Source organism: Carya illinoinensis, chromosome 4 (assembly GCF_018687715.1).
Source record: "Carya illinoinensis cultivar Pawnee chromosome 4, C.illinoinensisPawnee_v1, whole genome shotgun sequence".
Lineage (NCBI taxonomy): Eukaryota > Viridiplantae > Streptophyta > Magnoliopsida > Fagales > Juglandaceae > Carya > Carya illinoinensis.
In genome coordinates this window covers 3,240,427-3,266,619 of record NC_056755.1, presented here as the reverse complement: position 1 = coordinate 3,266,619, position 26,193 = coordinate 3,240,427, and the positions used below count along the sequence as shown (strand labels likewise).

Here is a 26,193-nt window from a genome sequence, read left to right as displayed (position 1 = left end):
GAATTAGTTTTATTTGAGTTTTAGTCTTTTAGATTTATTCATTTTTTTTTTAAACGAATATCCAAGACTGCATACATAATAGTACTTGAGATATGTTGACTGTAAATATTATTTTTCTTAAAAAAAAACCAACTATATAATATGTTTATTTTTTTTTTTCATTTTTGATTAGTCCATGACCTCTTAAGTAAGTTGATATTTTCAAACAGAGAATATCCATTTTATTCAACTTTTTAAAAAGGAGTTGCTCCTAAGATAATTGTTGTAGCTTGATTCCTTATCAGCAAGAGACTTGAGATTTGATGAAAAAAGAAGAAGTTAAAGATGCAGAACTTTTCAAGATATAGCCCCGTTTGAATTCTCATAGCGTTTAATCTAATCTTATATTATCATTATAATTTTTTTAAATTTTTATATAAAATATAATAAATAATTTAAAATTTTTAAATCTCAATTTATTTTTTTAATTTTTAAATAATAATAATATTAAAAAATAAAATTTTATTTAACTTTTATTTTTAATCTAAAATCATTTTATTCCAGAATTCAAACTATCCCATAATCAACACACAAGATACGTTACATTTATAAAAAAAATATATATATGTAACCATACTTAGTGGTCTGATTGGGTCCGGACTACTCCATTGCCACTGGGCTTGATCTCTCTTCGGGGGCAATAACTAAGTGTTGTGTTGGCCCATTTTTGGGAGTTGGGGGCCATTAATTACTTGCAAGCAGTCTGCAGGGAAGAATCAGGGCCTACCGCCTGCCTCTTCACGGTCCAGCATGTTCCAGAACGGGTCTCGCTCATCCACGCGTTCTTATATTTCAGTTTTGTTTTTGGTTTTGAACTTTTAATAAAATTGCGATTAAATATTTTTATATTTAAAATTTAAATTAATACTATTTTTAATAAAATTTATTTTTTAATTAATTACAATACATTAATACACGTATTAAAGCATAAATATTATTGTAATTAGACTTTTTCTTTGGTTTTTATGTGTATTGTTTGTCGTTTCTTTTTCCTTGCATCAGTACTAGGTTTGATGTGTGTCGCAGCTGGAGATCTTAATTTCTCGCCACAAATATAGCATTCGCAGAGCTCTGGCTCTCCGTTTCCGCAATTGAAAGCCGAAGTGCCTCCTCCTACCCTTTCGTGATCTCGATCTTCCGCACGAAGAATTCTTCCGAGGTATAGGGTTCAGAGGCGACGGAAAGGGTGTGAAGAGCGAAAGAGAGGAATGGGAAGGGGAAAGGTGCAGCTGAAGAGAATTGAGGACAAGAGCAGTCGGCAAGTGACTTTCTCGAAGCGGAAGGGCGGGCTGATAAAGAAGGCTCGAGAGCTCGGAGTGCTGTGCGACGTGGAGGTGGCGCTCGTGATCTTCTCCGACCAAGGCAGGCTCTATGAATTCTCTAGCGCCGAGAGGTTGGCCTTTCTTGAACTTTCATCCCCCCCCCCCCCCCCCCCCCCCCTCCTCTCTCCCAATCCTCAAATAAAAAACAAATGGTCCTTTCTTAAATGTTTGAGCTCGCAGTACTCGCTTTTGAATCGGTTGTAATCTCTCTTTGCTCTGTGCTCTGTTTCTGATAGAAAATAAAAAAAAAGTATCTTAGCTTCGAGAGTCGGACATCTAGAAAATATCTTCCTTCCTCGAAGATAAGATATTATTTACTTTCACACGTGTTCCGCTATCTCCTGCTGGTTACCAGTACCAATACGAAACCCTAGTTTGACGGAGCCCTGTACACTGGTTGGAAAATAGGTCTAACCCGCTTGATCACTGGTCAAGTCGGGTTGCTCATATTCCCTAGATGGATCAGCTTCCGGTCGGTGGCTGATATGCTTATTAAGTCATGCCTGTAATTTTATTGTTCAATGTTTTTTTTTTTTTCCCCCGGAATTATGCTATCGCTGTGCCTTTCAGACTTTTTATCATGAACATGCAAACATATTGCGTAACTTGTGTGGCTCTCCAGGCCAATCAGCTTGTAATTTTTGGATTTTGATCTTGTACCTGAAATTATCATATTGCGTGCTTATTCATATTCTCCTTGCCTAGTTGAATTCGTTTATAAATTAGTAATAAATAATATATTCTCAAATTCGTTTGTAATTAATTAACAGAATATAAATTTGTATAGATTGTGATTAAATTTTTTTTTTATAAATTTGGAATTTAATTACTTGTGTACGTTTATTCACAATTTAAATAGATCGCGTGCCCATCACAAATTATCTAAATTTCGATAATCATCACAAATTATCTAAATTATTGTTGAAGAAGTGCAAATGTGCAATTCCTACGACTTGTTTATCTATTTCTTTCTAGGACTTTTTTATTTCACACGTAAATCGTCAGCCAATAAAGGTCGTTTCTTTTAGCATCTATGTCGTCGTAAGTAGGCTTTTTCATTTTGAGTTGGACACGTCCATGGACTCCGTCCTGGCTCATCTTTTTTCTTTAGTTCAAGGCCCAATATTGTTGTTGTCTATCAAGTAAGGCGTTACTCTTTATATGAGCGATATTCGGGGATCGAATTCTTACACCTCAGCCCCCTTATTGGGGAAAAAAAGAAAAAAACTAATGCTATTTATAGTGAATGGCAATGAAAATGTACAAATAGGGTTTTTTGTGCCATTTATTGCCAGTGTGACTATATCGTAGAATTGCAAGGGAAAGTCATAGCTTGGAAAATCATCTTTTAAGCTTCATGTGATTGATCAGTATATAAAAAAATGCGACATAATAGCCATAACTATTTGACAATAGGTTGTTGAAGCTATAATCACGACATAGTTACAGAAAAGACATGGTCATTTTCTCTCCGTACACTTTTTCCATTGCACTTTCTGGAAGATGGAAAACACCCTTTAGGGTGGAACATGGCGGTTTTCATGACTGAGCATTTGGGGCTTTTGTGCTTAGGATGGTTTAAGGAATTGGTCATTGAGTCCAAGTCCTTTACTCTTGTGAAGGAGGGATGTAGCTTGGTTATTACTGAAAGGAGTCGGAGGGTGGTCTCTAAGGTGGTGCTAGGACTTTCTTCAATGCAATGGTTGGCTAAAGCCATGGAAACGTGCTCAAAGGTTGTTAAAAAGGATTTTTGCTCCACTATCTGAGAAGGAAATAGTAGTTTTATAACTCGATGCTGCTCAAATGCTCGAGGTCGTTATATGTCAGTGGAGGAATATGAGGGAGGTGGGAGGAGGAACTTTATTTTCGTCCTAAAGGAGGTGGGTAGTGGCTGGTTTAGATTGGGGGAGGCTTTGCGTATGTTAGATTTTCCTTCCCAAGTGAAGGTCTTCAGTGCCTCTGTGATCATTGATCACATTGAATTAGTTTCAGAAGAAGGGGTTGTGAGGAGAGAGGTTTGCAGGGAAGACTCAAATTTGAATCTCAACAAACTACATCTTTATTTCTATCTAATCTCAACAAATTGCATCTTTATCTCTATCTAAACTGTGTAGATTGAGTTTATTTGGCTTCGAATGGGGCTTTGGGTGGTATTCTTGTCATGTGGGATAGAAATGTGGTGATGAAAATGGAGGAGTTTGTTGGGGAATACACAGTGGCTGGCTCCTTCAAGATGGTGGAGGATACTTTTTTGTGGGCTTTTGCAGGTATTTATGGTCTGAATCTAGATAGTATAAGAAACCTTTTGTGGGAGGAACGTGCTGGTATTCATAGTTGGTGGAACCTTCCATGGTGTATAGGTGGTGACTTTAACGTCATAAGGTTTTCTAGCGAAATATCTGGAGACAGTCGTTTATGTTAGATTTCTCAAGAGTGTATTTCTGACTTGAATCTAGTGGATCTCTCGCTTATAGGTGGGCCTTTTACATAGTTTAATAGTTAGACATGGTCTCGATTAGATAGATTCCTAATCTCGCTAGATTGGGAATCTCATTTTCTGGAGGTGTGTCATGAGAGGTTGCACCACCTTTGTTCGAATCATTTTTCATCTAGTTAGACGGAGGTGGTATTCTTGGAGGGCGTTGATACTTCAAGTTCGAAAATATGTGGCTTAAAAGTGAAGGTTTCGTGGATAGGGTAAGGCAATGGTAGTCTTTGTATCATTTTCATGGGACCTCCTCTTACATACTTGTAGGCAAATTAAAAGATTTAAAGAACAACTTAAAGCTTTGGAACTCTCAATCTTCATAGGGGAGCAAAAGAAAACCTTGGTCTATGAGTTGGAAAGAATATTATCCTTAGAAGAGATCTCTTGGCGGCAGAAGTCAAGAGCTCTCTGGTTGAACGAAGGGGACCAAAGCACAAATTTTTTTCATAAAGTGGCTAATTTTCATAGGAGAAACAACACCATTGAGATGCTAAACATCAATGGTACCTACTACACGGAGGCCCCGGTGATCTGGGACCATGTGGTTGTCAGATTTGGCTGGATGACCCCTTTGAGGTGCTTCCTTCTCATTATATAGAAATAATTACAAAGATAAGATTGAGAATTCAAATTTGAATCTCAACAAACTACATCTTTATTTCTATCTAATCTCAACAAACTGCATCTTTATTTCTATCTAATCTCAACAAACTGCATCTTTATCTCTATCTAAACTAACCTGATTTTATCCTATCTAAATATGTACAAGTTTAATTTAAATACAAGATAAGATTAGAAGATAAATCCTAATCTATTTGAATTTCAATTATGCTGTATCCCAATAAAGTAGGAGATTAGCTTTCCTTTGATACCCTCCTTCAAATTGATGCTAGAGAGTCGATTGGCAGCAATTTACTAACTAGGTATTGATGTTGTTGTCGAGTTAGAGTTTTAGTGAAGATATTAGCTACTTGGTGTTTAGTGGCCACATGAGGGAGAATGATAGCTTTAGACTCATAAGCATCTTGGATATAGTGACAATCAATCTCGATATGCTTCATATGTTTATGAAAAACTGGGTTGGCTACAATTTGAATGGCACTTGTATTATCACCATAAAGAGGTGTGGCATGTGCCTATGCAAAGCCGAGTTCTAAAAGAATACCATGCAACCACATAATTTTTGAACATGCAGCAAACATTGCTCGATATTCAACCTCTGTAGATGACTTAGATACACAACCTTGCTTCTTACACTTCCAAGAGATAAGAGAATCTCCAAGGAAGACACATTATCCAGTAGTAGAACGTCGAGAGTCCGGACATCCAACCCAATCTGCATTACTATAGGCAACTAATTGAAGAGAAGAACCCTTAGGAAAAAACAGTCCACGATTAGGAGTCCCAAGTAGATAGCGAATAATCTGATGAACAGCTACAAAATGAAGATGTAAAGGAGAATCCATGAAATTACTAATAGTGTGGACATCATAGGAAATATCAGGGCGCGTGGTGGTGATATAAATCAAGCTGCCAACCAATTTACTGTATAAGTTCTGATCCGGGAGAAGTTCGCCTTCGTATTTCCTATGCTTAACATTCACCTCTAGAGGTGTATCAACTAGAGTAGTATCTTCCAATCTCCCTAATTGAATTAGGTCTATACTTGTGTTGATTGAGAAATAAATCATGTGGCTGAGACCTAACTTCCAACCCTAGAAAATAGGTAAGATCCCCAAGATCCTTCATGTGAAACGCATTATGAAGATGTTGCTAAAGTTTTTTAATCAAAATGTCCATCCGAACCAGAGATGATAATATCATCTATATATACGAATAAAAATACTACTCCAGCATCACCCTTGTGCAAAAATAAGAAAACATCATACTTATTTTGCTTAAAAGAAAACCCTAGCAAAGTATTGCAAAATTTTTCAAACTAAGCTCGAGGAGTTTGTTTAAGACCATACAAAGACCTCTTCAATTTACGAACAGCAGTAGGAGAGGAAATAGGCGTACCAGATGGAAGTTTCATGTAGATATCTTCCTTTAGATCGCCATGCAAAAAAGCATTTTTCACATCCATCTGACGTAATTGCAAAGATTTAGAAGCAGAAAGGGCAAGTAACAAGTGAACAGTAGTCATCTTGGCAAACGGAGCAAAAGTTCCATCATAATCTATGCCATACTCTTGGTGATTCCCCAAAGCAACTAATCTAGCTTTGTATCCTTCCACTGAGCCATCGGAATGAAGTTTTACGGAGTATACCCATTTACTATCTATTGGTTTGATAGAAGGAGGACATTGTACCACATCCCAGGTCTAATTAGCCGCAAGTGCATCAAGTTCTGTCTACATCGCTTGCTGCCAACACTCATGTTCCATAGCTTGTTTGTAACGTGAAGGGATAACAATGAAAGATAATGTTGCAGTCATAGAAGTGGGGAAAGATAAACCATACCAAGCTGGTGGATGAGAGAGATAGGTAGATTTCTGAGGAACAGAAGCAACAGAAACTATGGTGGATGTTGGATCAGGTGCCAGAGTAGAAGAATCTTGAGAAGCCATAGGAGACTCTGCCAAAGGGATGCTATGATGTCGAGTGTAGACAAAACCAGGTTTAAATCGAGCCACTGGAGCAGAAGAGGTATCAAGAATGGGCATAGGGAGGGGCTCGGGCTCATAATGAAGAATTGAAAAACTAGGTGAGATAGGATCAACATGAGAGAAAAAATTGCTGATTTTCAAAAAACAAAATATTTCTGGAAATTCGAATTCTTCGTGCATTAGGATCATAACAAATAAATCCTTTTTGAGTATAACTATATTCTAGAAAAGCACACTTAACTGACTGTGGAGTCAATTTATGTCTTTCATGTGGTGGAAGATGAATGAAATACACAATCAAAGATATGCAAATTAGAATAATTAGGAGTGTGACCAAACAATGTGGAATAAGGAGAAACATTAAGTAAAATTGGTGTGGGCAATCTATTAATTAAATGGACAGTAGTAGCTAATACTTCACACCAAAAACAAGATGGAACTGATGAGTCAATAAGAAGAGCCCAAATCATATCAAGTAGATGACGATTCTTACGCTTAGCTACCCCATTTTGTTTTGGTGTAGATGCGCAAGAATGTTGAGAAAGAATACATTTTTTTTTAAGCAAATTTTGAAATTCATGAGACAGATATTCACCCCAGAATCATATCGTAAGACCTTGATGGAGGAAGCAAATTGTGTCTGAATAAGTGTTGAAATTCATGACATATATTCACCCCCAGAATCAGATCGTAAGACCTTGATAGAGGAAGCAAATTGTGTCTAAATGAGTGCAAGAAAGGCCTTGAAAATAGAAAATACTTCACTTTTAGTACTGAGAAAATAGATCTAAGTGAATCTACTGCAATCGTCAATAAAAGTAACGAAATACTTTTAGTGAGCATGTGATATAACTGGAGATATACCCCAAACATCGCTATGAATTATATCGAACATCCGTGAAGCATGAGAACCATATTGTGGGAACGGTAACACTTTGCTTTTGGCAAGTTTGCAAGATGTAGAATCAAAAGAAATCGTTTCCATTGAAACAAAATTTTTATTGCCAATAGCACCAAATTTAAACAAAGTTTGGAGTACATTAGGATTGGTATGTCCTAAACGTCGATGCCATTTCTTAGTACTTATTTTGACAGCATTACAAGAAATAAAAAAACTAGACACAATAGAAGCTGAACTAGGTTTCATTGGAAATAGCCGACCCTCCTTAGGACCTCTTGCGATCATCCTCCCGGACACTTGATCCTGGACAACACAACCAGAAGATGAAAAAGAGACATTACAAGTATTTTCAACAATTTGTCCAACAGAAAGTAAACTTGTGGAGAGAGTAGGAGAAACTAAAACATTTCGAATGACAGATGACATATCACCCACGACAGAAATTGATAGTGAACTACCATTTGCCGTATGGATTTTGAGAGAACCATCATAGGATTGAAGATTGTGTAACAATTTGGAATTATTAGTCATATGATTTGAGGCACCAGAATCTATTAGCTAAGAATTATAGGATGACTTTGGTTTGTTATGAATGGAGACAAATTGCACTGTTTGATACTTTGGATTATTAGGCACCCACCCACCGTTTATTTTCTTGGTTTATTAGGCACACACACAACCCACGTAATTGATGCAGCAAATTGCTGCACCGAAAGTGGGTTGCTCTCCTATAAATAGGAGAGCTTAATTGTGCAGAGGTGTGAGTGTGGGAGAAAGAAAAGAGAGAGAGTGGGTGAGCAGAGAGAGGCTTTTGTAAAAATTATTTCGTAGTGAAGTTACAGCGGCTGTGGATGTAGGCAATTGCCGAACCACGTTAAATTTTGTCTCTCCTTTTATTTAGAATCATCTCTGTCTCCGACCAGCCCCCAACATGGTTTACCTGAGATGCCCAAAGCGGAAAAGGCAGAAATTATCATTTGTTGTACCATATCAGGGGTAAGAGTAGTAGAATTGAAACCGGCAGGTGCTGAAGCATGAGTGGTAGCAGCAGGAGTTGAAGAAGAGGATGCACCTGAGACCGCAACAGAGGTGGAATAGGCACTCTCTTGCTTCCGAGGAGGTCGAATTGGGCAATCCTTGATAATACGTCCAGATTTTTTGTAGTAGTTACAAAATTTATTTGGACAGTGAGTGGGGATGTGACCAAATCCCTTGCAACTATAGCATTGTGTAGTGCTATAGTCTCGGCCCTTGAATTTTCCTTGTGCTATAAATGCCACTTGAGCAGGAGATGCAAGCTGCTGTTTCATTGTACTTCGAGTAAGTAACCTTGCTCCTCCCGAAGCAAATCTCCTAAACAATTATTAAGAGAAAGAACTGGATCTTTATTCATTAACTGAGAATGAACAGATTCAAAATTTGGACGTAGTTTCATAAGAAACTGATCCCTCCTACAGTTTCATGCACACTTTGCACATGAGGGAGACTAGTGGCAGAGAGAGAAAAATACACAATGTCAGTGTATTTAGCCCAAAGATTTGAAAAACCAGAATAGAAGGCCTCCACTGATAAGCCACCTTGAGAAAAATTAGCCATCTCAAATTCCAACTGAAACCTTTGGTCGGAATTGTTTTGAGTGTAGATTCTCTTCAAATACTCCCACATAGCCTTGGAGGTTTTGTAGGGTCGTAGATTGAGGATGATGTGAGGCTCAATAGAACCTAGGATCCAAGACATGATCTTGGCATCCTTACTCTCTCATGTAGATAGTTCCTTTGCATTTTCAGGGGCTGGAATAGTCCCATCAACATGACCCCAGAGTTCTTTACCCTTAACAAGAAGCTGAAAGTGAAATGCCTAAGCAGAATAATTTTTACCATTAAATCGAATGCACAAAAAATTAGATTTTTTAGATGCCATGAAAATAGACCAAGCACAAAACAAGAGAAAGAAAGCAAGAAGAGAGAGCTGCTATTGTGAATAGAGGACCCAGAAAAATCAAGAAACTAGAAGCAACCTTTGGAAAAAATGGAAAACGGAAACCCTAAAGGTTTTAGGGTTGGTCAAGTAAGTGAAAAAAAATAGGAAATCAGAGTGGCTCTTGATACCATGTCAGATTTGGCTGAATGACCCATTTGAGGTGCTTCCTTCTCATTATATAGAAATAAATACAAAGATAAGATTGAGAATTCAAATTTGAATCTTTTTTTTTTTGATAAGTAGAATTCAAATTTGAATCTTAACAAACTATATCTTTATCTCTGTCTAATCTAATCTCAACAAATTACATCTCTATCTCTATCTAAACTAACCTGATTTTATTCTATCTAAATATGTACAAGCTTAATTTAAATACAAGATAAGATTAAAAGATAAATCCTAATCTATTTGAATTTTAGTTCTGTTGCATCCCAATAAAGTAGGAGATTAGCTACCATGTAACCCTTGCCGCAAATTAGTAAAGAAAACCCTATTTTTCCTTTGATAGTGGTAAATTTCTTTAAGCATCTTTTCATAGAGTGAGGGGTGGAGACAAAAAATAGATGGACTTAGTTTTGATTCTATTCAGCCACAAACAACGTCTTGGTTGGAGAGAACGTTTGAGGAAGAAGAGGTATATAGGGTGGAATCTAAAACCTTCATTCTATTCATCTAGTACTCCTGCATGCATACACCTTACCCCCACTCCGGCGCTCCTCGCCAGAGTTGATATCTTTCTCACTTGTCTTCCTTTTACTTCCCTCTCTTTCTCTTGCTAGTACTTTCCTTTTCCAGTTTTAGTTTTAAGATGGAAGAACTTAGACGTTTTACGGTGGAATCTAAAACCTTCATTTTCTCGAAAGTTGGTGGCAATGGTTTTCGCATCACAGAGAGGAACAGACACATGTTCATGTTCCTACTCTTAAATGGCTCGGCAGCTTCTTGGGTGATATCTATGGTGGGGGAAGCCATCAAAACTAGGTGGAGAAATGGTTTCTTCAAAAAACAGAGGGTGGGTAACGGAATTCTTACTCTGTAGCTTCTTAGAAACTCTAGAGGCTGTTACCTCCTTTTGGAGGAATTTAACAATGGTAGGAGAAGAGGTTCTATAATCATTCCGGAAGGCATAAAGGGTAGTGGTTGGGAGGGCTTCGCATATAACCTCAAAAAGGCGGCTGAGCATACGGTGGTGCAACCAGAAAGAGTCCAGCGATGGGATGGCAAGTTTGTTCATGCCTTGAAATCGTACGCCATGGCTGTAGGTTCTGAGGCAGGGTGTAGTTCTGCCATGGATATGAAGGATGAAGCTATTGGTCTATACTCTGTGGACGTGGGGACATTTTCTGACAGTGGTAAAAAGTTGGGAGAGGTTGAAGGTGTGTTCTGGGCTGTCAAAGCACAACTTTCTGGTTTACTAGAAGAAGTTTCCTTATTAATGCAAAAGGTTGATATGGGATTGAGCATGGTGATGGGACTGAACAAGGCGATCACGTCTTCCACTGCTGCATCTCTGTGGGTTCCCGAAGTCTCTAATGTTATGGGAAGGGATGCGCTTGGGTCAAAAGAGGGGACGTTGGTCTCCACTGGGTCAAAGGACGTTGGCCTTTCACCGGCTGTTAAATCTCATGACCCACGGCCCACAAGCCCACGAGCAGAGTCTGGTGAAATCATGGATAGGGCTTTGAGCCCTCTTGTGGGCTAGCTCGTCTGAAACTTAAGCCCACGGGCTAAGAACCCCATGGATGGGGCTTTGGGCCCTCTCGTGGGCCAGCCCATCTGAATCTTAAGCCCGAACCCACGGGCTCATTCAGCGTGCCCGTCCAACGGCGCACAGGTTATCAACTAGTTAGCCGATAACTTGGCTAACTGCGACCCGCCGGTACAGACTTTGCCGGCGACTCCCCTGACCACCATGCCGGCGCAAAAACAGTCGATGAACACGGTGGTCACCTCCATTTTGCAGGCGTCTTCCCCAAAGGCATCATTTGAGCCTCTTTCCCCCGTAGAGGTCACGCATTCGGTCTCCATCAGTGGTTCTTAGGCCACCGCTTCTTCCCTACGGTCACAGAAAGGGCCGACGGTCTCCGGCGACCACTCGACTCCTACTTTGGCTTCCACCCTCGCCGTTAGCAGATCTAATGGGATTTTGGAAACTGGGCTTCCGCTGGGGCCAAACGGGGGTGATGTTTCCGATACTCCTCAACTCTCTTTGGGTTTCTCTAAGTCACTCAAGGATTCTAGAAACTGAGATGGAAGTGGCTGACAACTCCTTGGTGGATGGGAGTACTTCAGATGAAGGGCCATTGTACGGTTCTGATCTCCAGTTGGTATGCAAGGAATTTGGGGTAGACGCACTAGCAACCGATCTGTATGTACCCGGGGATACACCAAGTCCTTTATGCTCTTTGCCACCATCAGAACCTTCGGCTAATCCACAAGTAGATTGGATTTTTCAGAAGGTTAAGGATATGAGCCAATGTTTAGGGATGTCTTGCGAGGGCTATGAGGATCAATTGCAAGTTCTACTCATCACAATAAAATCAGGCCAACCTTTACTTGCTAGATCAACAATGAAGAAAGTTAGGGAACTCAAGAGACTTGCTTGCTCCATTAACTATGATGCACGAGAGTGTAGCGCGTGCAGGGGATGGAATAAGGATAGGGTGAATCTTGGCGATCCATGAAGCCCAAGATTCTTTCTTGGAATGTTCGTGGCTTGAATGACCCGAACAAGCGCCTTAAAGTGAAGAACTTATTATGTGATTGGAAAGCGGATATCATCTGCTTACAGGAGACAAAATTAAAACTTATCGACAGGCACATAATAAGAAGCCTGTGGAATTGCCTTTATGCAGGATGGACCACTCTTGTTTCTAAGGGTGCTTCAGGGGGTATCATATTAATGTGGGATAAGCGAGTAGTCAATTTCGTGGAGGACTATGTCGGGAAATTTTCGTTGGCATGCTCTTTCTCGAATGTGGACGATGACTTTGTTTGGGGTTTTGTAGGTGTTTATGGGCCAAATGATGATAGCAGCAGAAAACTTCTTTGGGATGAGTTAGCTGGCCTATGTAGTTGGTGGGATATTCCGTGGTGTATTGGGAGCAATTTCAACCTCACTCGGTTTCCGAGCTAGGGGTCGGGGGTTTCTAATATGGGCTCAGCTATGGCTAACTTCTCAGCCCTTCTCTTTGACTTAAACCTGGTGGATCTCCCTTTGGCAGGGGGAGACTTCACTTGGTCAAACGAAAGGGCCTGGTCCAGACTGGATAGGTTTGTTGTCTCTTCTTTCTGGGAGACTCACTTTCCCAATTTGTGTCAGAAGGGGCTTCCTTGGCTTTACTCGGATAATTTCCCCATATTACTAGATTGTGGAGGTCTTCAGGAGGGACGAAAATACTTTAAGTTCGAGAACATGTGGTTAAAGGTTGATGGATTTGTTGAAAAAATCCATTCGTGGTGGGCCTCTTATCTTTTCACAGGCTCTCCCAGTTTCGTATTAGCAGGAAAGCTTAAAGCATTGAAGAACGATCTTAGAAAATGGAATTTGGAAGTCTTTGGGCACATCAAAGACCAGCGGGACAAACTTTTTATGGAGTTACAGCAGCTAGATGAGAGAGAAGTAGATATGACATCATCTCTTGAGGATAGGACTAGAAGACTTGTTGTACTCGCTGAGTTGGAAAAAATACACTCATGGAGGAAATCTCATGGAGGAAAAAATCACGGGCCCTTTGGTTAAAGGAGGGGGATAGAAGCACAAAGTTTTTCCATAGGGTCGTAAACTCCCATAGAAGGAACAACGCTATAGAGGTACTCCATGAGGAGGGTAGGGTTATATCGGGCAGAGATGAAATTAAGAACCATGTTGTCCACTCCTTTGAGAAGTTTCTGACAGAGCAATACCTTTGGAGACCCAAGACGGACGGCCTAGCTTTTGACTCCACGACCACACAACTGCCGCGTGGTTGGAGAGGCCCTTTGAAGAAAATGAGGTGTTTGGTGTGATAAAATGTATGAACAAAGATAAAGCCCCAGGATCAGATGGCTTTACAATGGCTTTTTTTCACGCTTGTTGGGAAATTGTTAAAGAGGACATCATGAAGGTTTTCTTGGAATTTCACTCTTTTATGAAATTTGAGAAGAGCCTTAATGTCTCCTTCATTGCTCTCATTCCCAAGAGAGTAAGATCGGTGGAAGTGAATGATTTTCGCTCTATAAGTTTGATAAGTGGGGTTTACAGGATTATCTCTAAAGTCCTAGCGAAGCGGTTGAGCGAAGTCATGGGGAAGATCATCTTGAAGTCACAAAACGCCTTCGTAAAAGGAAGATAAATATTAGACTCGGTCCTCATTGCCAATGAGTGTCTAGAGAGCAGAGTTAGAACTGGCACTCCAGGTATCTTGTGTAAACTGGATATGGAAAAGGCTTTTGATCACGTGCATTGAGATTTTTTGTTGTAGATTCTTAGTAGGTATGGCTTTGGGACAAGATGGTGTCAGTGGATCAAGCATTGTATTACAACTGCCAGATTTTCTGTTTTGATCAACGGCACTCCCAAAGGCTTCTTCAACAGCTCTCGGGGTTTGAGACAAGGGGACCCTTTATTCGCACTCTTATTCATCATTGTCATGGACGTACTGAGTAGAATGTTGGACAGGGCAGTGACTACAGGCTTCATCTCAGGTTATTTGGTGGGTGGTTCTACACATGGAAGCATGATGGTCTCTCATCTTCTTTTTGCCGATGATACGCTAATTTTTTGTGATCTGGATCTGGATCAGATTCGCTCCCTTAGAGCACTTCTTCTTTGTTTCGAAGCTGTATCGGGTCTCAAGGTGAACTTATCTAAGTCGGAAGTAGTTCCCATTGGCTCGGTTAACCACTTAGGGGAGGTGGCTGCCATCTTGGAATGCATGGTCGCGTCCTTGCCAATGAAGTATCTTGGACTCCCTTTGGGGGCCCCCCATAATTCCAAGGTAATGTGGGAAGGGATTGTGGAGAAAGTTGAAGGCAAATTAGCAGGATGGAAGATAATCTACTTGTCAAAGGGCGGGAGAATCACATTTATTAAGAGTACGCTATCCAATCTTCCAACATATTTCCTCTCACTTTTTCTAGTGCCTGCAGGGGTTTCAAATAGACTAGAAAAGACCTTTCGTGATTTTCTATGGGGAGGGCTAGAGAATACAAAGAAGTTCCATTTGATCAAATGGGAAAAAGTATGCACTCCAATATCTTGTGGCGGTTTGTGCCTAAGAAATTTGAGAACCTTTAACAAGGCACTCCTTGGGAAATAGTTATGGCGCTTTCATCTTGAGGGAGACGCTTTTTGGAAAAACATTTTAGAAATCAAATATGGGAATGCATGGGGAGGTTGGTGCTCAAATGAAGTCAGAGGGGCCTATGGCGTGAGAGTGTGGAAATATATCTGGAAGGGTTGGGATGATTTTCTTGGCAACTGCAGGTTAGAGGTGGGAAGAAGCACGCGGACAAAATTTTGGCATGACTGTTGGTGTGGAGACGTGATCTTGAAAAATGCTTTTCCCTCTCTTTATAGGATTGCGTTGGATCAAGGTTCTTTAGTGGTTGATAATATGTGCATTAATTCTGACTCCATCACTTGGTCTATGAGTTTTACTAGAGCTGTATAAGATTGAGAGATGGGGGACATCACTGAGTTCTATAGAGTGCTATATTAGCTGAAGTTAAGGGCAGGAAGGGAGGACAAACTACTTTGGACTGGCATAGGGAACAGGAAATTCTTGGTCCGCTCATACCATAAAGCCTTGTCGACACACTCCTCCAATGCTTTCCCCTAGAAGAGCATTTGGAGGAGCAATGTTCCCCCCAAAGTCGCTTTCTTTGGTTGGGTGGCCTCCCATGGTAAAATCTTAACAATCGATAAACTAAAAAAGTGTGGTTTTTACATAATGGACTGGTGCTACATGTGCAACGGCGAATCAGCGGACCATCTACTCCTTCATTGCGAAGTAGTTAAGGTTTTGTGGGATGCAATCTTCTCGAGGCTTGACATTGCATGGATCATGCCCAAGAGGGTGATAGACTTATTGTTTTGTTGGCAAAAGATTAGGGGCAATCGCCAGATCGTTGTTGTATGGAAGATGATACGTTTATGCCTAATGTGGTGCACATGGAACGAAAGAAATGACCGCCGTTTTGAAGATAGGAAACGCTTCCTGGACAGCTTTAGGGACTTTTTCTTTCATACTCTGTTACTTTGGGCCCGCTCTATTGCATGGAATGGAACGAGACTTAGTGATTTGTATGCTACTATCCGTAGCACGTAGTTTCTGTATCTAGGCTTTTCTTGTATACTCCCTGTGTACTCAGGCTTTGTCTATTTACGAGATCAATAAAATTTTTTTTACCTATCAAAAAAAAAAAAATGGTAAAAGACAAAGCGCCAGGTCCATATGGTTTTTCATCGCGGGTTTTTCAAACATGCTGAGAGATTGTGAAAGAAGATATTATGAATTTATTTAAGGAGCTATTCTTGGCCTGAATGTTTAAGAAAAGCCTTAACTATACTTTTATTGCCTTTATTCCGAAGAAGTCTGGTGCATCGGAAGTGAAGGATTTTAGACCCATTGGCCTGATAAATGGGGTTTACAAAATCAGTTCCAAGGTACTTGCTAATAGGCTAGAGGCGGCCTCGGAGAAGATTATTTCGAAGCCACATAATGCTTTTATAAAGGGTCGGCAAATCCTGGATTTTGTGCTTATAGCTAATGAGCACCTGGACAGTAGATTAAAATTTGGTATTGCAAGGATTACCTGTAAGCTAGATATGAAGAAGGCATATGATCATGTAAATTAAGATATTCTTCTTTACTTGTTGAAAAGATGCGGCTTTGGGGAAAAATGGTGTTCGTGGATTAGATGATGTATCTCAACGGCAAATATCTCTGTTTTGATCAATGGTAACCCAGAGGGTCTTTAACAGCTCGCGTGAACTACAACAGGGAGATGCCCTATCTCCTCCTCTTTATTGTCATCATGGAGGCCTTGAGTAGGATGTTATTGGCGATGGTTAAAAATGGCTTTATGGATGGATTTTCAGTAGGTGGCCCGAACATGGGTCTTATATCGATTTTCCACCTACTTTTTGCGGATGACACACTAATTTTCTGCAATGTAGAGCAAGAACAGGTTAGGGCTCTAAAGTATCTCCTTCTATGCTTCAAAGAAATGTTAGGGCTGAAAGTGAACTTCGAGAAATTGGAGTTAGTGTCAGTTGGGAACGTTAGTATCACTTGGCATTTGGCCAGTACACTTGGGTGTAAGGTTGCTTCTCTTTCCATGAGATAAGAAATCTGTTAATATTAGTGAGATAGTTTGTGAATAATAGTGAGATGGTTTAAGTTAAAATATTTTATAGGGTTTTGAGAAAGGTAAGAAAAAGTTGAATAAAATATTATAAAATTAAAATATTTTTAGAATATTGTTTTTATTTTGAGATTTAAAAAAATTTAATTGTTTTTTGTGCTTTACTTGGAAATTTAGAAAAGTTACAATGATTAGGTAATGATTAATTGAAAAAGTTAAAAATTTGAAAATCTAAAATTGAAAAGTATTTGTGTTTGAATGGTGATTGGATGTTGAGATGAGATAAAATGGGTTCAGACCATCTATAAAACCTAACGGGGCCTTAGTCACGACATCCAAATCTCAATACTTTGCTACTTTGGTGAAATCAACATTTCGATAATGAGAGCCTCTAGTGAAATCCACGAGCTCAGCTACTGAATCATTCTGTACCCATGGCTATTTAACATTTTTGTGTGACTAACTCGTTAGTTGTTACATTGAAAACTTATGTGCTTTAATGCATTGTAAGTTCGTAGAATATAACATATCGAACAAGAGACTCTTAGGTCCCGTTTGGTTACACAGATGAGATGAGATGTTTTAAATAGTAATAAATAAAATAATATAATTTTTGAATATTAATTTTGTATTGGATTTAAAAAAGTTAGATTGTTTATTATATTTTGTATTGGAATTTGAATAAGTTATAATGATGAATTGAGATGAGATTTTTAGTTTTAGTTAACCAAACAAGCTTTGATTTATCTATGGCTTGACATGACGGCTCAAGTATTTAATATCCACCATCTTTTTTTAATCTTATCCCTTAATGTACTAGTTCTTCTCCACATCGTTGGTTAAAAATACCTGTGCGTTCTAGTTTCCTATCCCCTAGAGTATGGTGTTGATAAGTTTCAATCTAATACGTTTTCTGGCATAAAATGTACTAGAAAAACTACTACTTTTTCTCTGTCTAGCCGGAACCTTTTGAAATGATTTCTAAATATGCACTTTTAGTATCGCTTAAGGTTTCTCTGGACACACAATATCTTATAATATCGGTGAATAATATTAAAATAATTCATAAATAGTAATTAAATTGTTTGAATTAAAATATTTTATTAAATTTTAAAAAAAGAAAGAGAAAGAGATGAATAAAAATATTTTAAAGTTAAATCATTTAAATATTATTTTTTAATATTATTTTGTTTTCAAATTTGAAATAACTATATTATTTTTTATGTTTTGTTTGAAAATTTGGAAAAGTTATTTTGTGTTTAGATAATAATTAGTTAATAATTAGATGAAAAAGTTGAAGATTTAAAATTGAAAAATATTTTGTATTTAAATAATATTTGAAAAGAAATATATGAGAATACTTCAATTTCCAAACCCATTATCAATATCTAGAATAATCCAAATACAAAAAGTCATGGCAGATCAGACTCCATTCAAGCTCTCAACCAACCAACCGGCCAACACACATTAGGCAAAGGTAGATTTACACTTGTCCAAATGTTTAAACTGATAGGAAGATGTAGATTTAATTATTTATATTTATTTTAACAAATCTATCTTAGCTGGCTAGAAAAACACAATGATGAAAAAGAAAACTTAAAGCTCGTTCATTATCCTCTCTTGGTCTTCTAAATTTCAATCATTTCTCTTCTCCAAATGCACCACAATAACCATATGGATGCTATCTTCCATATTGCTACTATTTGTGTTTTACCATATAGTCCCCTCCAGTTTGCTAAGAAGTCCACTAATCTTCCGGGCATGATTTCTAATAAAGAAATCATCCCATAGGATTATAGGTACCTTACAGTGTAATAACAAGTGACGCATAGTTTCTCTAGTTTTTTTGTACACATACAGTATCAATCCATCACAATGATTCATTATTTTCGTAGATTTCTGTAGTGAGAGTCCTCCTTAGTGATGTTGTCCAAACAAAGAAAATTGCTTTCAAAGGCTCCTTTGCGAGTATTATTTAGGTATTGGGTCCTGCATGGGGTGTTTACGAGGTGACATTTGAGATTTATATCATTTCAGAGAGCTCCAATTATAAAAGTAACCATTTCTTTTAAAGTATAGCACATATTTGTCAACTGCATTTTTGGTCATGGCAATTATAGTAGTAAAGTTGGTGTCAAGCCCCATATGGGACGTTTACAAGGTGAAATTGATGTCATTTCAGGGAGCTTCAATTTAATGTTAACTATTCCTTTAGAGTATAGCTAGCTCATATGTGGCAATTAGCGCATTCCTGGATCATGACAATTATAGAATCAGATTCAATCTAGTAATACCATGCGGCACTAAGGCAATCATAGAATTAGATTCGATCTAGAAATACCATGTGGCACTATATCATTCGGGTTTTGAAGAATGCCAACTAGACTTTATAAGTTGTTCTAAATAACTGCAATTTAAAGTATAACACAAATATGAGAAACGTATTTTTAGATCATGATAATCATAAACTACTATCAACTATATCCATATGTTATTGTCATTCCACCACTTTTGTTTTAGGTAAAAACAAACACTATATAGAGTACACTTTATGTCAAGTTTCTTTCCAACTTTTAATCACCTCCTCTCGCAAGAATTCCAACATCATAATATTTTTAAATTTGAAATATTAAAAGGAAAAATTTATAATATTATACGCAAAACAGATCAAGATTGCCTTAAAGTTTTGCCTCAACTTGAAGGTCTCAATTTAGAGAGGGATATACAATGAAGTAAGTCTTTATTGAACGTTAGTAATGTTTGAAAATTTCACACAGCCAATAGTAACTATTGTAGACTTATTTCATGTGTCTATTACCCTCCTACATTTTTTTTATAGGTAAGAGTAAACTTTATTGATACAAGAGACATTGCTCAAGTACTCTAGTGGTATACAAGGGACATGCTGGATTACAACTAAGTACTAGTAAGAGTTATAAGTAAATCATGAAGGTTGTCCGTGTTACAAATAATGGCCGAAGCCCAAGAAAGAAGTGTATTGTAGAAAAATCGTTTCAGTTCAGCCACAGAATACTCCATATCTTCAAAGCACCTTTTGTTTCGCTCCAACTACAAGCACTGCATAATGCAGTGAGGGATAATTCTCCACACAGCAGCGATTTGGGCATTTCCCCCAATACCTATCCAGCAATACATAATATCCCTAACTCTTTCAGGCATGACCCATGCCACCCCTATCCTATTAAAGACCTCATTTCATAAACACCGGGCCACTGTAATAATAGATGATCAATTGATTCTCCATTATTCCTACACATATAGTACTAATATGAAATAATGAGACCATGTTTTTTCAGATTATTCAAGGTGAAAATCTGCCTAATAGATGCCGTCCAAACGAAGAAAGGATCTCAGTTTTAAACCTCTCTAGTTTTGATTAAAACTTATTACCGATTAAAAAAAAACACGTTTTGATTAAAACTTGAAAGGATCTTCTGCTTTATATTGTACGTAGGTTTATTTTCTTGTATACTACCTGTGTACTTGGGCTATGCTTATTTACTATAAATAAAATCTCTATTATCTATAAAAAAAAAAAAAAAACTTGAAAGGATCTTTGTCCAAGAAAAACTCATCGGGAGAGCCACAACCATTTGTTCCTTGTGGAGAGAAACTGATTAACTTTTAGGGTAAATTACTAAGGAACATACTATATACCATGTCTTGTCTCACTTTTATTTCACTGTATTGATGTGAAGTTGTCTTATCAAGATTGCCTTAAAGTTTATCTTGAACTTGAAGATTTCAATTGTCTTTATTGAACATTAGTAATGTTTGAAAATTTCACATAGCCAACAGTAACTATTGTATGACTTATTTCATGTGTCTATCACTCTCCTATATTTTTTTATTTCATTTTATTTTATTTTATAGCTAAGAGTTAATTTTATTGATATAAGAGGCATTGCCCGAGTATACTAGTTGTATACAAAGAACATGCTTGATTACAACTAAATACTAGTAAGAGTTATTAGCAAATCATGAAGGTTATCCGTATTACAAATAATGGCCGAAGTCCAAGAAAGAAGTGTATTGTAGAAAAATCGTTTCAGTTCAGCCACATAATGCTTCATATCTTTCAAGTACCTCTTGTTTTGCTTCAACCACACGCACAACGTAATGTAGTGAGGGATCATTTTCCATGCAACAACGATTTGGGCATTTCTCCGGATACCTTTCCAGCAGCACATAAGATTCCTAACATTTCCAGGCATGACCCATGCCACCCCTATCCTATTAAATACCTCATTCCATAAACATCAGACTACTTCACAGTGTAAGAAGAGATAATCAACTGATTCTCTATCATTATTACACATAGAACACCAATCTGAAATCTGAAATAATGAGACCACGTTTTTCTGATTATCTGAGGTGAGAATCTGTCCAATATATGCCATCCAAACGAAGAAAGGATCTCAATTTTAAACCTCTCTAGTTTTGATTAAAACTTGAAAGGATCTCTGTCCAAGAAAAACTCATCGGGAGAGGCACAACCATTTGTTCCTTGTGGAGGGAAACTGATTAACTATTAGGGTAAATTACTAACGAAAATACTATATACCACGTCTTATCTCACTCTTATTTCACTGTGTTGATGTGAAGTTGTCTGTCAATCCATTTTTATTTTTCTAGAAAGATAAGAGTCGGTCCATGAATTATGGCGACATTAGCATCGTGAAATGATATTGTAGAACATAGTATAACTCAATTATACTTACAAATTATTGTCAGAGTTTTAAATATACTAGCCCCTATTTAAGTACAAAGATGACATTAGCCCCTATTTAAAATAAAAATAACATCAGTGCCCTCTCCTAGCAAAATATGAAAAAATGGTAACCATGGGAGCCATGACCATTGCTTTTGAAGCCACCATGGTAGCCTTCTGTGGCCAGCTTCATGGTGTGGTTACTAATATATATATATATTATTTGAAAGGGTGCCAATTATGTTAATTTGACCATAGATAAAAGGTACAAAACTTACTTCCTAAATGATGCCTAAATCTAAATGGGGCAATTTGGAATAAGAAGTACAAAAAGTTGGATTTATGGGCTGAATTGTAATGTGTTATAGGTTGTAAAGGGTTTTTAACAATTTACCCTAACTTTTGCTTTGGCTAATTTTTAACCTTGTTGATGAAGTAAAAGTTACTTTTGACCTTGAATCTACTTAAATGTATATAAGACGACACGAACTTTTATTAGATACTCTTAGCCTAAGTGCCATCAGGAAAAAGCAGACGACAAATTAAGGAAACTATCATACTACCCACATGGAAACCGACTAACTGGGCCCTCTCCATTTCCAGTTGCCTCTTTTACCAAGGTTCTTAACTCTGTTATACGTCTAATGTCTAATCCGAGGTATGGACCTATGAAAAGAAATCATAAAAGGCCTGGGGACAAACAATCTCCAAATTCCTCTACCTTAGTTCAAGCTTTTTAAGAGACTTTATATAAGTTCCAGGCCTCGGGTCAAATGGTGAGTCTACATATCCTCCATGAGAATAGGGTCTGGACTAGGTTTCTGGCTCAAACATCATGGGAGAAAAAAAGAATATATGTAAGTTCCCGTGTCTTATCTATTTGTTGATTATTAAGTAAAAGGTTTTAGCACTTGTTATACAGGAATTTCTTTTATTGCTTTCCAGAAAACCGTAGTATTTTGTGGTGAAATTCTTGCACGACAGTGCTGAACAATTTCAAAACTCCCATATATATATATATATATATATATATATATATTAACTCTTGATCATTATAGCATCTAGAGAGAGAGATGGTAGGGAACTAGGTTTTTGTTAAGATATAAAATAAATAATAAAATATACATCTTCCTATTAGCTTAAGCGCTTTTAGGACAAGTGATGATTTCACATGATATCAAAGTATAGGTTCTTAGTTCGAACCCTGACTCTACACTCTATCCCATTTAATTAAATATTCAACATGCTGGGCCACCCATTGAAGGAGAGTCTGGTCCACACATAAGGAGGAGTGTTAACATATAAAATAAATAATAAAATCTACCTCTTCCTATCAGCTTAAGCTTTTAGGATAAGTAGTGATTTCCTAGTTTTTGCTGCCCATTTCTAATTCTGTGAACTTGGAGTTAGATCGTCTAATTCTTGTTTGAAAAAAATAGAGCATGATTTTTTTGTTATGCTTTGGGTTTTAATACATTATCATGCAATTTTTAAATTGCATAATGAATGTATTAACCTTTTCTTCTGATTGCAGGTCTCTAGAGTTGCTTAACTTCATTTAGACTTGGTTATCTTGCAAAAAGGACTGCATGATGGAAAATGGCTGTTTGTCTACCACCTAAGAAATCATTGCATGAGATTGTTCCTTTTTTTTTTTTTTTTGCTTTGTTTATCAGTGGCAAAGTGGAAGTCGTGGTCTGAAACTATAGATAGAAAGGGAAAAAGATTCTTATTTGATTGAACTTCATAGAAGTTCCACAACCTTGAGAACTTTGATATTAGTATTGAAGAAAATGTGTGTTCTTGCTTGAAGCAAAAAGATTCACAAAGTCTGTCTATGAAGACTAAGAATAGTAAGGAACTCAGTCATGTTTAAACTTGAATCTCCCCAAAATTGCTGTGCCGTGAACTTGCTTGAAGTTCGACATTGAACAATGTAAGAGACAGTGCTTGTCAAAATTGATGAAACTCCATAAATTTTGACTATATATCGAGTTGCAAGGTGAATAAGTCGTTTGGAAATTAGCAATGCCTTATCGAAGTTAATGGATTTATAGGTACTGATCGAGAACCATGCAGTAATTTCATTAAATAAAATGCTTAAAGATTATGACATTAGCCTTTTAGCAGATTGTTAACTTGGTTAGCATGGTGCTACTTTAGATTTGACCCAAAATACACATAAATGCATACTCTTTTATATATATATATATATATATATATATATCTTCAAATAATCATGGCAGCTCAAATTAAACATTATAAAGATATATTTTTTTGATAAATAAGATTTCAAAGTTAGATCAATTGCAATCAATTTGTCTCAAGTCTTTAACTCGGGGACACTCTGTTTTTAGGGGCTCATATATAGTGTTAGTGGTGTCCCCTAGGACATTATTATGGGGGTGATCTTGACAGTTTTAATAGTGTGTGTACTTCTTGTGTCCTTGGATATAAATTTAGGTTGCGCCTTTTAATTGGAAAAAATGAAAACAGTTTGGTTCTTGAGGAGTTTGTTTTTGGCATTGTTTTAGTTGTACTGTTTTTGGTAGCTTTCTGAACTTCCAAGAGAACTTGTCTTGCGCACTTAGAACACTCTCAATGTATTATGCAAGCTGCACATGAATCTAAAATGGCAAACGATTTTTGTGAAAACACACTTCCTCGATCATGCAAACCAAATGCAAAATCCACTTTTGCTATAGCTTCACTCTGCCTCCGCGTTGACACTTGAAGCATAGATTTTTTTATTTATTAGTTTCTCTCTTTCTCATTGTTTTTTTATTTTTTTAATTTTACTGTAGAAGAACTCTCCTTCATTCATGGAAATAATTTTTCGTTGCCTATGATTATGGTCAAAGGAAATATACTTTTTGATAAGTAATGTCAAAGGAAATATACATTAACAAAGTAGACTACATAGTCTGGAAGTCATTAAATTCATTATACATTACTTTGAAACATTAATCATTTAGTGTATTTTAATTACTTCATTTGTTGTTAAAGTAACTAATAGCTTGGGGACGATGCAAAACTTGAAGAATTGTGTGACATTGAAAATTTGTTGGCAGTTACAGAGGGAAAATTTAATTTTTCAAATAAAGAATATTTAATTGATATAGAAAGAACTAAATCTGATGTAGTGTTCATTTAAAAAGTTATTAGCTAAAATAAGTAAAGTAGCTTTTAGTTAGTTATTTTAGATAAAAATACACATGATCCATTAGGAGTCTTAACTCTCAAAGGCCATATCTAGCTCTGGCACAGAGCTCAAAGGCAAACCCTAGAGGTAAATAACGTTTTTATTTTTTGCCTAAGTAAAAAGAATAAGAGGAGGCCATTAGATATGGCTTTCTTACTTAAGCGGGACTATATTAGCACCCTACCTATTAAGAATCATATAAGAGAAGTCTAGATGGTGGAAAGCCAGAAAGCAACAGACGCTCCCTAAAGTTTGATTTGAGCCGTTGCTTAAACCTCACCCACTAGAAAATTCAATGAATCCTTATATAATATACGGTTAATGTCAATAGTTTAGGGTGAATTCATATTCATATTCAACCCCGGAACCCAATATATGCCAAACTACTCGTGAGTAACATATTGAAGTAAATGTCTAAACATTTTAGTGTTTGGGTCAGATCCATAGGCACATGACCAACTGTTTTCTGTTCCCCTTCCTTTATTTGAATTATTGGTGACCACAAAGCCATATAAGTAAACTATAAAACAACGATATTTACTCTATTTAGGGTGGAAAAAATATATATTTAGCATAACTTAAAAAGTAAAACTGTTAAATGATAAAACAAAAAAAATAAAAAAAAAAGTTAAATTAGCACTTTGGGCACGTTTGGTATGAAGTGTGGTCATTCATAATTTAGGAATATGAATATTCATTCCGATTCATAGAAAACTTATAGGCCATAAGGAAGTGTATATCATTGTGTCTGGAAGCAAAAGGGTCTAATCAAATGAGACAAGACATTACTAATAAAGTTTTAAGGATAAGCTCCCTGCATTTCTTTTTTTTAGTGGTAATTTACACGTAAACCTATTACTCTCAATTCACTTCATTGTTCTTCACTCTGTTCTCATAGGAGATGTCATTTGAACTAGAATTTATTAACAATTAACTAATTAATACAACCTTTTTATTCTAAAAAATGAAGAATCTAAAAAGACCAGAACCGACAGAATTCATGTCTTGAAATAGAAAATTGCTAATGAGGTTGCATTCATCTATTTTTTAAAGTCTAGATTAGGTTACCTGTGAGGCCCATCCAAATAATTCCTTTGACATCTTGGATTGGATCGATATGGACTTGGTCTGGCTTCAATTCATCTGTATCGCTGCCACGCACGCCATCACACTACATGCAGCCTCTTTCAGTACGATGATAAGTAGCTGTTGTGGGGTAGGGTTATAAACGGGTTTAAGGTACAACCATAGGAGTGGAACAATTGCCATGAAGTCAACAAGGAACTGTTTTTTAATTTTTTTTTTTTAACTACATTTGGAGAGGGGTTTCAAACTCCATATTTCTAATTTGGAGATTGGGGTTAATGCCAAATTGCCAATCAAGCCACAGATCTCTGGCAAAGTCAACAAAGAACTAAAACTTAAAAAAGACTGTCTTGACTCTTGGACTAAGAGATAGCGGCTTGCCCTGATTCATTCCAAGACTTTAATTTGGTTGAGCAAAAATCAAGCTAATTTATTTCAACACAGATAATATGGAATGGCCTTTAGATTTGTACAACCAGGATGGT

General features: G+C 37.2%; 1 protein-coding gene across 2 annotated transcripts in view; it reads left to right on the top strand.

Annotated features, from left to right (window-relative positions):
• The first annotated feature begins 1,006 nt into the window (after positions 1 to 1,006).
• Positions 1,007 to 26,193, top strand: part of LOC122308193 (truncated transcription factor CAULIFLOWER A-like) — a 29,669-nt gene continuing 4,482 nt past the window's right edge. Inside the window, exon 1 of one of the 2 annotated variants that reach the window (XM_043121392.1) lies at positions 1,007 to 1,432. In XM_043121392.1, coding sequence (XP_042977326.1) covers positions 1,248 to 1,432 — 185 coding nt within the window. In that variant the 5' untranslated portion in view covers positions 1,007 to 1,247. The remainder of the gene's footprint in view (positions 1,433 to 26,193) is intronic. The other variant, XM_043121390.1, reaches the window with a different exon arrangement.